This window comes from Macrobrachium nipponense, chromosome 18 (assembly GCF_015104395.2).
Source record: "Macrobrachium nipponense isolate FS-2020 chromosome 18, ASM1510439v2, whole genome shotgun sequence".
NCBI classification, from domain to species: Eukaryota; Metazoa; Arthropoda; class Malacostraca; order Decapoda; family Palaemonidae; genus Macrobrachium; species Macrobrachium nipponense.
This window is the reverse complement of record NC_087211.1, coordinates 83144850-83159781: the sequence shown is the minus strand read 5'-3', so window position 1 is coordinate 83159781 and position 14932 is coordinate 83144850. Positions and strand designations below refer to the sequence as shown.

Genomic DNA, 14932 nt, shown 5'->3' with positions numbered 1-14932 from the left:
TTGGGGAAGTTTATTTGATCAAGTTGACTGCTGACAGCCTTACGTCGAGGGATGAAGGTAAGTGGTCCTTATATGAATATATATATATATATATATATATATATATATATATATATATATATATATATATATATTTATATATATATATATATATATATATATATATATATATATATATATCTATGTATATATATATATATATATATATATGTATGTATATATATTGTACACATACTGGTTATAAGAATGTGTTTGTGTTCACTTAACGCACAGTACAATACCTAAAACATCTTGACACCTAGAGTTAAAACACGTTTATTTTCATAACATTCATTTTATATTTCTTCTACTTCTAATTAATAAAAAGTAATTTTGAAAAAGTCATCATTATAAAATTCATAACGTGAACAGATAAATCCTGAAGAATCCTAAATGTTCTACAGACTCTCCTGATCGTGCTGGTGTGTGTGGGCGTGGCCTCCTGCCAGGATGGGTCCTACATCCTGGATTCCAGAGGCGTCGACGCCCAGCAGGGGCTCCTTCCAGCACGACAGCTCTACGACAACTACGAGGCCTTCCTCAGACGCCTTCAGGCGACGATTCTCAGGAGATGGCCAGGGAGTACAGCTTGGGACCAGACTGTCTACCAACGACCCTGTGAGTTTCCAAACAAAACTAACCAATCTTGTGTAAGTCCCATTTCTGGTGAATATGGGACTAGATAATTCAGAGGCTTCTATATGGACTACGTATACTAATTTCCAATACCTTCCAGAACCCCGAGTACACCTGGGCTTATGCCGTCGACGCCAAATCCACCGGGGACATGAAGTCTGCCAGAGAGGAGCGTCGAGGGGGACGTCGTTGTGGGTCATATTCTGTCATGGGAACCCTGATGGCACTCTGCGCACTGTCTACTACCGGTCGCTCCAGGCACTGGATTCCAGGGCCAAGGTCACCAAGGAAAGGGTGACGGCGTTTCCAGTAGTCCAGTCACGACATACAGCCAAAACAGGATCAGTATTCCCAATACCAAAGGCAGCAGTACAACCAGAATCAACAATCGTACAGGAATCAAAACCAGGAATCTCGACCCCTGAATCAAAGGAACGACAGGAATGATTACCAAAATCAGTTCCAGAACCAGCAATACCGATATGAAAATGGTGAACGTTTCCAGAACCAGCAGTCAAACAGGAATTACTTCCAGGACCAACAGTCTAATAGGGACAACTTCCAGAACCAACAGTACTACAGACAAAATTCCCAGAATCAAAACGGAAATGATCTCCAGTTCAAGAACAATGATAGGAATGACTATTCCAGTCAACGTTATGGATCCAACAGCAATTACTTCAACAATGATCAGTACAATTCCCAAAGGAGTTTGTATTCCAGGGATTCAAACAACTTCCAGTCCTTTGCTCAACGTTATGGAAACACAAACAAACAGAATTATAACCAGTACAACACCAATTACAATAACAACCAGCAATACTCAACTCCAGAGAAATAACAACTACAACAGTACAAACGAGGACACATCACAATACACCTCAGGTAGATATGGCAACAACTATTACAACTCTCAGGAACAGAACAGCAAGTACAACCTGAACAACCAGAATAGAACAACCAATACAACCGAAATCAGAACGAAAATCAATATTATAGAACAACAGCGAGAACAACCAACAGAGACAACAGACACAACAACAACAATAACTGGAACAGAGATTCAAACTACAGCAACAGCCCTGACTACTACCAGAGGTCACAACAGTACCAACAAGTAAATCAGTTCCAGAGGTCACAGTACAACAGAGAAGGTCAGTACCAGGGTTCCCGGTTCTCACAGAACCAGCAGAGAAGCCTGACCCAGCAGAACTCAAGGCAGAACTCCCAGTTCTACTCTCGCCAGAACTTCCAGAATCAGAACAGGTACAGCCAGAACTACTCTCCCATCAGTGTGGTTCTTGCTAGAGGCAAATGAGAATTCAACTGATTTCTAGAAGGACCATTTTATAGATGACCTGATTGGCGCTTGACCTGGGATATTGAACCACTCTTAAATAGTTCACATAGATAGCTCGAACCTAATAGATGAAATGGCAGACGCTTAAACTCTTTGTTTAAAAAAAAAAAAAAAAAATAAAACTAATGAGAAATTTGAAAAAAAAAGCATATTGTGAAAATGTAACTAGATTAGTAGTTGTCATCTTCAAGATTTTGACTTTTATCGATAACTGTTTTTTTTCATTTTCATTCGTCTGTTTATTTCCTTTGCACCTCCAATAAGACTTGTATTTTTTTAATAAAGGCATGAGAACTTGAAATACAAAATACTTGTTTTTCCATTCTGGTCAATTACAGAATTATTAATAACTTGTAAGATCAAGTTTATGAAAATTTATTTATTTAATGACTAATACAACTTAATGCTTGTAATGTAAGTTTATTGAAATTAATTATTTAATGATTAATACAAGAATGGTTTAGCCTTCTTTTACTACTAATTTTAACAACATAGTCAATTCATATATATCATTTTGATACATAAGAATGTTTTGATAACATTTTCATGAATGTGGAAAAATATCTACTTTGTAGTTAGGAAAATCTGTTTCTAGATTATTTTAGAAAAAATGAAAAAATTTTAATCGCTGGTGGCACCACCAAAAATTCTCGAAATACAAAACGTAACTCTACCAAAGAAGAAGAAGAAGAAGAAGAAGAAGAAAAGAAGAAGAAGAAGAAGAAGAAGAAGAAGAAGAAGAAAGAAAGAAAGAAAAACAATAATTAGACGAATGAATAAAGGGAAAAAGCGAGGAGAGAGAGAGAGAGAGAGAGAGAGAGAGAGAGAGAGAGAGAACCGCCATCAACAACTTCTTAGCCCGGAAAGGAGGGTGTAGGGGGGGGGGGGAGGGGGGGGGGGGACCGGAGAGGGGGCGGGCTTCCCCAAATGGTGGTCGTTGTTTTTGTTCGGGAACATCGTCATGAAAAATTACGACCGAAATGATATATGACGACCCCCCACGCCTCTCTCTCTCTCTCTTCTCTCTCTCTCTCTCTCTCTCTCTCTCTCTCTCTTTCGCGAGACTGTTGTTACGCCACCCCCCTAACCCCCAACGAAGGGTTTTTTGCTGTTAATGGATTTCAAGTGGTCGTTTTTCCCCAAATTTTTATTATTTTATTTTTTGTTTTTTTTATTTTTTATCTTCCCTCGTTCTTGTAAGTATGTCTGTATATATATGTGTATATATGTATAATATATATATATATATATATATATATATATATATATATATATATATATATATATATATATATATATATATATATATATATATATATATTGATATATATATATATATATATATATATATATATATATATATATATATACGTATTTAATTCTACTATCAGCAAAGTATTATAAAAAAAAACTTAACGATTTATGAAAAAATAATCGAAAACCATGTTATTTACACAAACAGCTGGACCACGTTATTGTTACGAATAATATTTTAGAAGTAAGCAAAGAACAAAATCTTCAAGTTAATTTTGTTCGAAATCTTTTATTTTAAACTGACAGATGAATTTTATAGTTTCTTGGCGGCTCAGTACAAAACAAAATTTATTTTTTTGAGGAACACGTTCCTATATTCAAATGGGTTTTAAAAAATATATATAATATTTTATTTTCTTTTTTGAATTTCACTCAAGGCAAAAGTAACTTTTATCAATACTTTTCACTTTCGGATGTGTCCTTCTCTCTCTCTCTCTCTCTCTCTCTCTCTCTCTCTCTCTCTCTCTTTACCTGATTCATATTTTATTTGCCTATGTGAAAATCTCCCTCTGTCTCTCTCTTCTCTCTTCACCTGATTCCTATTTTATTGGCCTCTCTCTCTCTCTCTCTCTCTCTCTCTCTCTCTCTCTCTCTCTTTTACCTGATTCCTAATTTATTTGCCTGTGTGAATCTCTCTGTCTCTCTCTCTATTCGTACCACCTATATTTACCAGCGCTGCTGCCTAACTGTCTACGTGTCTGCCAGTCAATCTCTCTCTCTCTGTCTCTCTCTGTCTGTCTCTCTCTCTCTCTCTCACACACACAACACACACACACACACAATCCCCTCCACCGCTTGTCCTCCTCTCCTCCTCCTCCCTCCTCTCCTCCTCCTCGGGTACAATTTTTTCCATAGATAATGAGTTTGCGGAGACCTGGCTTGGTCAAGTTTGATAATGAAGCTAATCCTTTGTCGATATTTCCTATCATAAAGAAAAAGGAAAATGAGGCGAGACGCCAGGCCCCGGGAATCCTCCTTCTACCTCCTTATCTCCTCCTCCTCCTCCTCTTCCCCTAATTATGACTGTAAAGGAAAAGGACACCCCTCCCCAACCCTCTTTACCTCCCCTAACCCCGTTCCGAAAAAACGCGGAAAGTGAAGTCGTGCTAAGCGGGGTCGTCTCGCTACTGGAGGAGTTGGAGAAGAAAATAAAGTGTTTTGAGAATTGGATTGTCGTAATAATCTCGGAATTATTGACGATAATCAAACTGTATTCTGCCGTTCGTGAAGTCTCAGTTGTCATTTGCTTAAATGTGACGTTGAATCGAGGAACTAACTTAAAAAAGAAAACGGTAAAACATAAGAATTTAATTTAAAATGTTGGATCCTAGGCCTAGGTCCATTCGCGCAATTGCACAATTGCAAATTTGTATCGACTAGAGCCATTCTGTTATTCGCGAAGTCTCAGCTACAGTAATTTTTTAAAGATTATAGTAAATAAAAAAGGTTATAATACAAAAGTGAACAACGCTATAGAACTTTCAAAACAGTCGAATTACAATGTCGAGACCTAGACCTACTATGTAAGTCATCTCTTGCAACCACGTTTTAGCACTGCTTAAAAATACTCTTATTTATCGTGAGATCTCAGCTAATTATAAATAAAAAACAAAAATAAAGCAAATAATCTTTTTAAAAAATGCTAAAACCTACGAAACTGCTAAAAGGAAAACGCTAAAACCACGAAATTGGAAAGGTAGACACCTAGACCTAAGTCCTGTCTTCCAACTGGAGGAGATCTGCACCGCGTAGGCGCATGCGCGAACGTGCAATGAATCCATCCGTCCCGTCGTACACATTCTTGGGCGATTAGCCGCCCCCCCCCCCCCCGCCCACTGACCGAAGGGCGGCTGCCTTCTGTAGCAGCACTAGCGCTTCGGCAAATGAAACAAAAGCATCACCGGTTAACGAAAGGGCCCCGTTCTGTGGTTCCTGTAGGATCTCCAAAGACGAGGGAAATAAGGACACACAGGCTTAGCACAGAATTCATGGCTGTCCTCCAAAATGGTTCTTGTCTATTTAGTGATAGAATTCCCAGGCACAGAGAGAGAGAGAGAGAGATAGATAGAGAGAGAGGCAAGGATGTCAATATGCACAAACCTTGTTAGAATAACAGAATCTTTGGAGAACAAAGAGCACATGCAGTTAATCCCTTGTGATGTTTATTTTGTCAAATACGAGTCTTTGCCCGTCTGTCTGTCGTCTGTCTGTCTGTATCTGAAGAATACATTCCTGAATGTATTATCTATTTATATAAGCTATTGGTCACTTTCACTTGGATATATATATATATATATATATATATATATATATATATATATATATATTATATATATATATTGTATTTTTATGCTAAAGTATCATTGATCGATCAATCAAGACACACAACTGGACAGACGAGAGACAGTTACATTGTTAGAGAGAGAGAGAGAGAGAGAGAGAGAGAGAGAGAGAGAGAGAGAGGATGGATGATAATGCCGGGCGATAGCTTAAGTAAATTCTCCCAGGTGACATCAAACGGCGAATTTCGCGTCGAAATTCGCAACAGACTTGTTATAAAAATCTCTCTCTCTCTCTCTCTCGATACAAAAATCTCTCTCTCTCTCTCTCTCTCAACAATTTCACTCCTCTTGTAAAAGTATCATAAAAATCATATTCAATTTTTGCAAATGTATGTGATTCTTCACCGTGGTAACTTTTCCAATCGGTTACGGAACTTTGAAAATTATTTTCAGTTATTGGTAAATAGATATTAATCCTCGTCTAAGGCCTTTATCTTTCGCAAAAGGTCAAAATAAGGTCATCTAGATCACTATCGCATATCTCTGTGCTCAATCAGGCAATAAATAGAAGAAATAAACGAAAAAATTGAATAAACATTTCGAAAAGTAAGCGAGACGCCATTCTACGTATATCTTCGGCCATCTGCCCGATCTGTCAATTATCCTGATTAGGTATCTCACACAGCGCCACCAGTCTGACTTCCCCTCTCTCTCCTCTCTCTCTCTCTCTCTCTCTCTCTCTCTCTCTCTCCCTTCGAGCCATCAATTCCAACGACGACCGTGAGTCATCCCCAATCCGTTCGGTGGTCAATCGTTGATGGCAATTCTATTTATACTGACCGTCTCCGTAGCGGTTGGGGGACATTAGCCATTTCCTCTCATGTTTTGGTTGACGTAGACGGGATGGCGAGTTCGACTGGTAGATTAATTTGCTTTTTATTTATCTATCTATTAAGTAATCTAAGTTATCAATGTTATCTTGATATGATTGCTACATAGAGGCTAAAGTTTCCTATCTCTTCAGTAAATGTATAATACGCATTTCTTCAGGAACAACACATAGATTCTCGCGTGGAATCCGTCTCTTAGACATTTTCGTTTCTGACTCTAAAGCTTTTCATTCTCTTATTATATTTTCTCGCAATAAATTCTCCTGCTCTCCTGATCTGAACGGTAGATGACTTTCTCAGGAAGAAGAAGAAGAAGAAGAAGAAGAAGAAGAAGAAGAAGAAGAAGAAGAAGAAGATTACTATATGATATGTAATGTACAATTTGTGTAATAATATAATGCATAATTCGTGTAATGATAAAATGTATAATTTATGAAAAGAAGTAGCAAATAATCTATGTAATTATATAATGCAGGATTCATGTAACTGTATAATGCACAATTTATATAACTGCATGATACATAACTCATATCATTGTGTAATACATAACTCATAAAGTTATGTAATACATAATTCCTAAAATTATGTAAAACATATTCATAAAAGTATCTAATACATGATTCATAAAATTATGTAACACATGATTTCTGCAATCGTATAATGCACAATTAATATAACTGCATGATGCATAATTCATATTATTATGTAATACATAATTCATAAAATTATGCAATACATGATTCCTGTAGCTATGTAGTGCATAATTTTTAAAATTATTAAAAGTTTAATTCATGTCTATTTTCGATACATAATTTCATATTTCTTAACACCACCCACTGCATGCTTTCAATAAAAATAAAACTTGTTTGCATTGCAGATTAAAAAGTAAAATTCTTAAAAACTAAAATAGAACAAAAACTAGAAATTAAAAAGATAAAATAAACAAAACTTAAAATACGAAAAAAGATAAAAACCGCAAAATAATCCTTATCTGACAAAACATAAGAAAAAGGAAACAAAAATTACATTAAAAGTAATATGAAATACAAATACAAATAATAAAAATAATAAAGAATAACCTTTATGTGGTGAAACTCTATGTAGTTTGAGACGTCCTGTAACAAAACGAGATAAAAAGTAAGAAAAAATTACATTAAAAATAATATAAAATAGAGAAATATAAATAAAAATATGGAATAAAAAATCATAGACCACCAAACAATTATTATATGGTGAAACTTATAGTTAAGACGGATACCCATAATATAATAAGAAATTAAGAACTACTTTGAAAAATAAAATATTGAAAGACTAAGAAAAAATGAAAACCACCAAATATTCCTTATATGGTGAAACTTATAGTTAAGACTATCCCCATAATATAAAAAAAATTAAGAGCTACTTTAAAAAATAAAATATTGAAAGCCTAAAAAAATTAAAACCCCCAAATAATCCTTATGTGGTAAAACTTATAGTAAAGACTATCCCCATGATATAAAGAAATAAGAACTACTTTAAAAAATAAAATATTGAAAGACTGAAAAAAATTAAAACCACCAATAATCCTTATGAGGTGAAACTTATAGTTAGACTATCCCCATAATATAAAAAAAAACATTTAAGAACTACTTTAAAAAATAAAATAATGAAAGACTAAAAAAAATAAAAACCGCCAAATAATCCCTATGTGGTGAAACCCCTTATAGATAAGACGAACCCTTTAGACGGGTAGCAACATGATCCACCTCGGGAGTCGATCCTAGGTAACCTGATTTTTTTAGGGGTCAGCCACGCCCCCTTGTGGCCTCGTCCGATCGAGTGACGTAAAGTCACTGATTGTTGTTGTTGTTGTTGTTATAGATTCTGTTTGGTCTTAGATGGCGAGGTTACCTGTCTGCTAATGAGAGTGGTTGAAGAGGCAATATCTTTAGGGTATATATTGATACTTAAGAGAACAGGGCACGATACCCTCCTTTTTATTTTTTTTATTGTTTTCTGAAATAAACAAAGGAATGTTGTTGTTTTTATAGATTCTGTTCGGTCTTATGTGGCGAGGTTACCTGTCTGCTAATAAGAGTGGTTGAAGACGCAAATTTTTTAGGGTATATATTGATACTTAGAGGACAGGGCACGATACCCTCCTTTTTACTTCAGTTATTGTTTTCTTAAATAAATAAAGGAATGAAAAGTTATGGGTATAAGGATACCCTTTTCTTAATTTTTTCTGAAATAGATAAAAAATAGGGTATATATTGATGCTTAGAGGACAGGGCACGATACCCTCTCTTTATTTTTGTTATTGTTTTCTGAAATAAATAAAGGAATGGAAAGTTATGGATATAAGGATACCCTTTTCTTATTTTTTTCTGAAATAGATAAAAGAAATAGGGTATATATTGATGCTTAGAGGACAGGGCACGATACCCTCCTCTTTAATTTTGTTATTGTTTTCTGAAATAAATGAAGAGAGGGAAAGTAGGATAGTATACTTATTTTTTTAAATGAATAGATATGGGAAAGTTATGATAGTTACCCTTTTTTTATAAATGAATAAAAGAATGGAAAGTTATGAATATAAGGATGGGCTCCTGTTTTTTTTTATTATTTTCACAAATAAATGAAAGAAGGGCAAGCCATATCTACAGGAAATGGATACCAAAAAGGCGTGATCCGGCCTCAGGCTAAAATCTACGGTCAAATAGAGCGTTGTTTCACCAAAGAAAATTAAAATAAATACACTATATTTTATTAGAAATAATTGTTCCGTACTGTTTAACATGCACATTATTTATCGTTTACATTTTCACTCCAATAAATAAATCATAAATATCCTATCCTAAAATTCTTGTATCTTTAACTAAACGTGAAACGACTTTCTCAGACCTTGTTAGGCTCTTCCATAGATCTTCCCTACCCCCCCAAACAACAGCAACAACAGAACAACAACAATAGATACTACAACAAAGTAGCTTGTAGGCTTACTCCAAGAGTAAGCGAAAATCCATGGCGATTGTTTTTCTAGTGACTTTTGCAAATATGTTCAGGCAGTTGAAAGAACTCGTGGTGTAAGTGGTTCATTTCAGAAATGTATTAAATCAATTTAATACATTTTAAAACACTAAAAGAAAAATTACACTCTGAGTATTTCGGAAGTGTCCTTAAAGGATGCGACGAGGGTCCTTGGCAGGATTAATTGGGACTCGCCCCTTCTATGCTTGTGGGATCGAGTGTCGTAAGAAACGGGAATATTGAATCGATGCAGGATCGATTATATAGGGTTTCTCACACCAATTAAAATATTCGTTTTTTTTTACAAGGGGAGAAATTGTGTTTTGTTTTTGTTTTTGTTCCATATAAGTAGGATTCGTCTTCTGAATAATAATAATAATAATAATAATAATAATAATAATAATAATAATAATAATAATGATTCAGTAGCAAAAGCCCTCCACTGGAACCTGTGCAAGAAACATCAGCTACCTTGCAGTAATAAGTGGTACGAGCACCAACCTGAAGGAGTGATAGAAAACGATCAGGCAAAGATCCTCTGGGACTATGGTATCAGAACAGATAGGGTGATACGTGCAAATAGACCAGACGTGACGTTGATTGACAAAGTCAAGAAGAAAGTATCACTCATTGATATCGCAATACCATGGGACACCAGAGTTGAAGAGAAAGAGAGGGAAAAAATGGATAAGTATCAAGACCTGAAAATAGAAATAAGAAGGATATGGGATATGCCAGTGGAAATTGTACCCATAATCATAGGAGCACTGGGAACGATCCCAAGATCCCTGAAAAGGAATCTAGAAAAACAAGAGGCTTAGGTAGCTCCAGGACTCATGTAGATAGTAAGAAAAGTAATGGTCTCCTAAGGAGGCAGGATGCAACCCGTAAACCCACACTATAAATACCACCCAGTCGAATTGAAGGACTGTGATGGACCAAAAAAAAAAATTATTAATAATAATAATAATAATAATAATAATAATAATAATAATAATTATTATTATTATTATTATTATTATTATTATTATTATTATTATTATTATTATTATTATTATAATAATAATAATAATAATAATAATAATAATAATAATAATAATATGCAGAGACTCAAGGCGATACTCAAGTCAAAACTCAACGCCCGAAATATGATAAAAGCCCTAAAACACATGGGCAGTGCCAGTAATCAGATACAGCGCAGGAATAGTGGAATGGACGAAGGCAGAACTCCGCAGCATAGATCAGAAAACCAGGAAACATATGACAATACACAAAGCACTACACCCAAGAGCAAATACGGACAGACTATACAACACGAAAGGAAGGAGGGAGAGGACTAATAAGTATAGAGGACTGCGTCAACATCGAGAACAGAGCACTGGGGCAATATCTGAAAACCAGTGAAGACGAGTGGCTAAAGAGTGCATGGGAAGAAGGACTAATAAAAGTAGACGAAGACCCACAAATATACACAGACAGGAGAATGACAGACAGAACAGAGGACTGGCACAACAAACCAATGCACGGACAATACATGAGACAGACTAGAGAACTAGCCAGCGATGACACATGGCAATGGCTACAGAGGGGAGAGCTAAAGAAGGAAACTGAAGGAATGATAACAGCGGCACAAGATCAGGCCCTAAGAACCAGATATGTTCAAAGAACGATAGACGGAAATAACATCTCTCCCATATGTAGGAAGTGCAATACGAAAAATGAAACCATAAACCACATAGTAAGCGAAGCGAATGAGCGGCACTTGCAAAGAACCAGTACAAAAAGAGGCATGATTCAGTGGCAAAAGCCCTCCACTGGAGCCTGTGCAAGAAACATCAGCTACCTTGCAGTAATAAGTGGTACGAGCACAACCTGAGGGAGTGATAGAAAACGATCAGGCAAAGATCCTCTGGGACTATGGTATCAGAACGGATAGGGTGACACGTGCAAACAGACCAGACGTGACGTTGATTGACAAAGTCAAGAAGAAAGTATCACTCATTGATGTTGCAATACCATGGGACACCAGAGCTGAAGAGAAAGAGAAGAAAAAAATGGATAAGTATCAAGATCTGAAAATAGAAATAAGAAGGATATGGGATATGCAGTGGAAATCGTACCCATAATCATAGGAGCACTAGGCACGATCCAAGATCCCATGAAAAGGAATCTAGAAAAAAAAAAAACTAGACGCTGAAGTAGCTCCAGGACTCATGCAGAAGAGTGTGATCCTAGAAACGGCGCACATAGTAAGAAAAGTGATGGACTCCTAAGGAGGCAGGATCAACAACCCGGAACCCACACTATAATACCACCCAGTCGATTGGAGGACTGTGATAGAGCAAAAAAAATAATAATAATAATGACAACAATAATGATAATTGTTAAGGTTGTTTTTGTTGTTGTTATAATAATAATGATAATAATAGTTGTTGTTGTTGTTGTTATTGTTGTTGTAGACGATTAATAATAATAATAATAATATAATAATAATAATAATAATAATAATAACAATAATAATAATAATGAGCCTTCTACAGCAATGCCACCAGAACCTCAGTACTTCAGTAAACCACCCACCCACTTCCTGAACTTCACTCTGCCTCACGTAATTCATCGTATTTCAGCACTGAAACGGAATACACTTGAGGTGGTCTTGCCGAAGTCTTTAAGTGTGAGAAATTAGTTCAGGTTTCAAAAGGGGATTCCGGTTTGTCGAGTCGATTTGGGGGTTTGGTCTCTGGTCTACACATATATATAAGATGGAGGGAAGCGAAGGAGTTCATACGATTGGATTTTTGTGTCTCTTCCAAGACGGACGACGACGATGCAGGTAAGAGAAGTGTTATATATATATATATATATATATATATATATATATATATATATATATATATATATATATATATAACATATATATAAAGGTGTCCATAAAGTCCCAGAATGGTACTGGGACTTTATGGACACCTGTATTTATATATATATATATATATATATATATATATATATATATATATATATATATATATATATAGATAGATAGATAGATAGATAGATAGATAGATAGATAGATAGATATATTCATATAGTATATATACATACAACTGAATCACGAAAATATGGAACTTGATAAACATTTATATATATAAAGAGAAAATCCACGAAGGAAAGAGAAACGATGGAGTATTGCAACCAAGGGCCTTTCGACGTCTTCTCCTTTAGTTAGTAGAGGCTGCTGAGTCAAGGACGAGATGTCGAAAGGCCTTGCAGAACTTCGTCGTTTCTCTTTCCTTCGTGGAGTTTTATCTTTATATATGTGCATATATATATGTATGTATATACTTATATATATTATATATAGTGTTTATATATAGTGGCATATACATTCACAAACAACTAAAGACAAACTTCCTGTATGTGAAAAGAAAGCATATAAATAGGAAATAACATAAAAGAGAGAGAAAGGAAAATACAAAACAATACATTAAACAAAAAGAAAGACTGAGAGATGTTTAGTGGATGGGAGGTATGGGGGGGGGAGGGATCATTGAATGTCTGGTTGGTATGGGAGGAAGGGGGTTAGGGGGAAGAGAAAGTTTTCAAATATATTAACCCGGAAACACATGGCTCACCGACCCAGCCAATGAGCCAGTCATTAGCTGTGTATTGAATTAAGTACCCTGTATATACAGACCTGTTTGTCGCAATGAGCTCAACTCCCGTAGGAATAGGAATCAGAAACTGGATAGGAAAAATGGAAGCGTCCCAAAGGCTGTAGGAATTAGGAGGACATCTAATGGATTCGTGTGTCTGGAGTTTGGAAAGGTTCGTTTCATTACTGGCAGGCTGAATGGAGTAATGTATTCATTTCCTTGCTGTGTGTGTATGTGTGTGTGGATCTGTGTCTCTGCGTGCATGTGTAAGGAATACCAACCATGTATCATATCCTTGACCACCGAAACCATCACCTAAACCACACTCTTCATTACATTGAGTGTAGCAATGACCTGAAGATTCAACAACAAGAAGATTCCTCAAGACCTCTTCCACTTTTTTCCAGCCCCTTCTGATCCTGTTAGTCTGTGTGGGCGTGGCCCTCCTGCCAGGATGGGTCTACATCCTGGATTCCAGAGGCGTCGACGCCCAGCAGGGGCTCCATTCCAGCGCGACAGCTCTACGACAAACTACGAGGCCTTCTCAGACGCCTTTCAGGCGACGATCTCAGGAGATGGCCAGGGAGTACAGCTTGGACCAGACCGTCTACAACGACCCTGTGAGTTTTCAAAACTAGCTACTCTTGTGTAAGTCCCATTTCTGTGAATATTTGACTAAATAATTCAAAGGCTTCTATATGGACAACGTATACTAATTTCCAATACCTTCCAGAACCCCGAGTACACCTGGGCTTATGCCGTCGACGCCAAATCCACCGGGGACATGAAGTCTGCCAGAGAGGAGCGTCGAGGGGACGTCGTTGTGGGTCAGTATTCTGTCATGGACCCTGATGGCACTCTGCGCCACAGTCGACTACTCGGTCGCTCCAGGCACTGGATTCCAGGCCAAGGTCACCAAGGAAAGGGGCTGATGGCGTTTCCAGTAGTCCAGTCTCCACATACAGCCAACAGAATCAGTATTCCCAATACCAAAGGCAGCAGTACAACCAGAATCAACAATCGTACAGGAATCAAAACCAGGAATCTCGACCCCTGAATCAGAGGAACGACAGGAATGATTACCAAAATCAGTTCCAGAACCAGCAATACAGATATGAAAATGGTGAACGTTTCCAGAACCAGCAGTCAAACAGGAATTATTTCCAGAGTCAGCAAAACTACAGACAGAATTCCCAGAATCAAAACAGGAATGATCTTCAGTTCAGGAACAATGATGGGAATGACTATTCCAATCAACGTTATGGATCCAACAGCAATTACTTCAACAACGATCAGTACAATTCCCAAAGGAGTTTGTATTCCAGGGATTCAAATAACTTCCAGTCATTTGCTCAACGTTATGGAAGCACAAACAGTCAAAAGTACAACCAGTATAGTTCTACTTACAATAACAACCAGCAATCTCAACTCCAGAGAAATAACAATTACAACCAGTACAACAGAGACTCATCACAATACACTTCAGGTAGATATGGCAACAACTATTACAACTCTCAGGAACAGAACAGCAGATACAACCTGAACAACCAGAACAGAAACAACCAATACAACCGAAATCAGAATGAAAACCAGTATTACAGAATCCAGCAGAGGAACAACCAGAAACAACAGTACAATAACAACAACAACAATAACTGGAACAGAGATTCAAACTACAACAACAACCCTGACTACTACCAGAGGTCACAACAGTACCAACAAGGAAATCAGTTCCAGAGGTCACAATAC

The 14932-nt window shown here is 36.6% G+C and overlaps 1 protein-coding gene across 1 annotated transcript in view; it reads left to right on the top strand.

The window, feature by feature from the left end:
* The first annotated feature begins 1157 nt into the window (after positions 1 to 1157).
* LOC135196682 (GATA zinc finger domain-containing protein 14-like) overlaps positions 1158 to 14932 on the top strand; it is a 13973-nt gene continuing 198 nt past the window's right edge. The window contains exons 1-6 of the mRNA XM_064223515.1: positions 1158 to 1606; positions 1699 to 1941; positions 12345 to 12363; positions 13591 to 13803; positions 13917 to 14074; positions 14179 to 14932. The exon at positions 14179 to 14932 is cut by the window's right edge and continues 198 nt beyond it. Of these exons, the coding sequence (XP_064079585.1) occupies positions 1158 to 1606; positions 1699 to 1941; positions 12345 to 12363; positions 13591 to 13803; positions 13917 to 14074; positions 14179 to 14932 (1836 nt within the window). The remainder of the gene's footprint in view (positions 1607 to 1698; positions 1942 to 12344; positions 12364 to 13590; positions 13804 to 13916; positions 14075 to 14178) is intronic.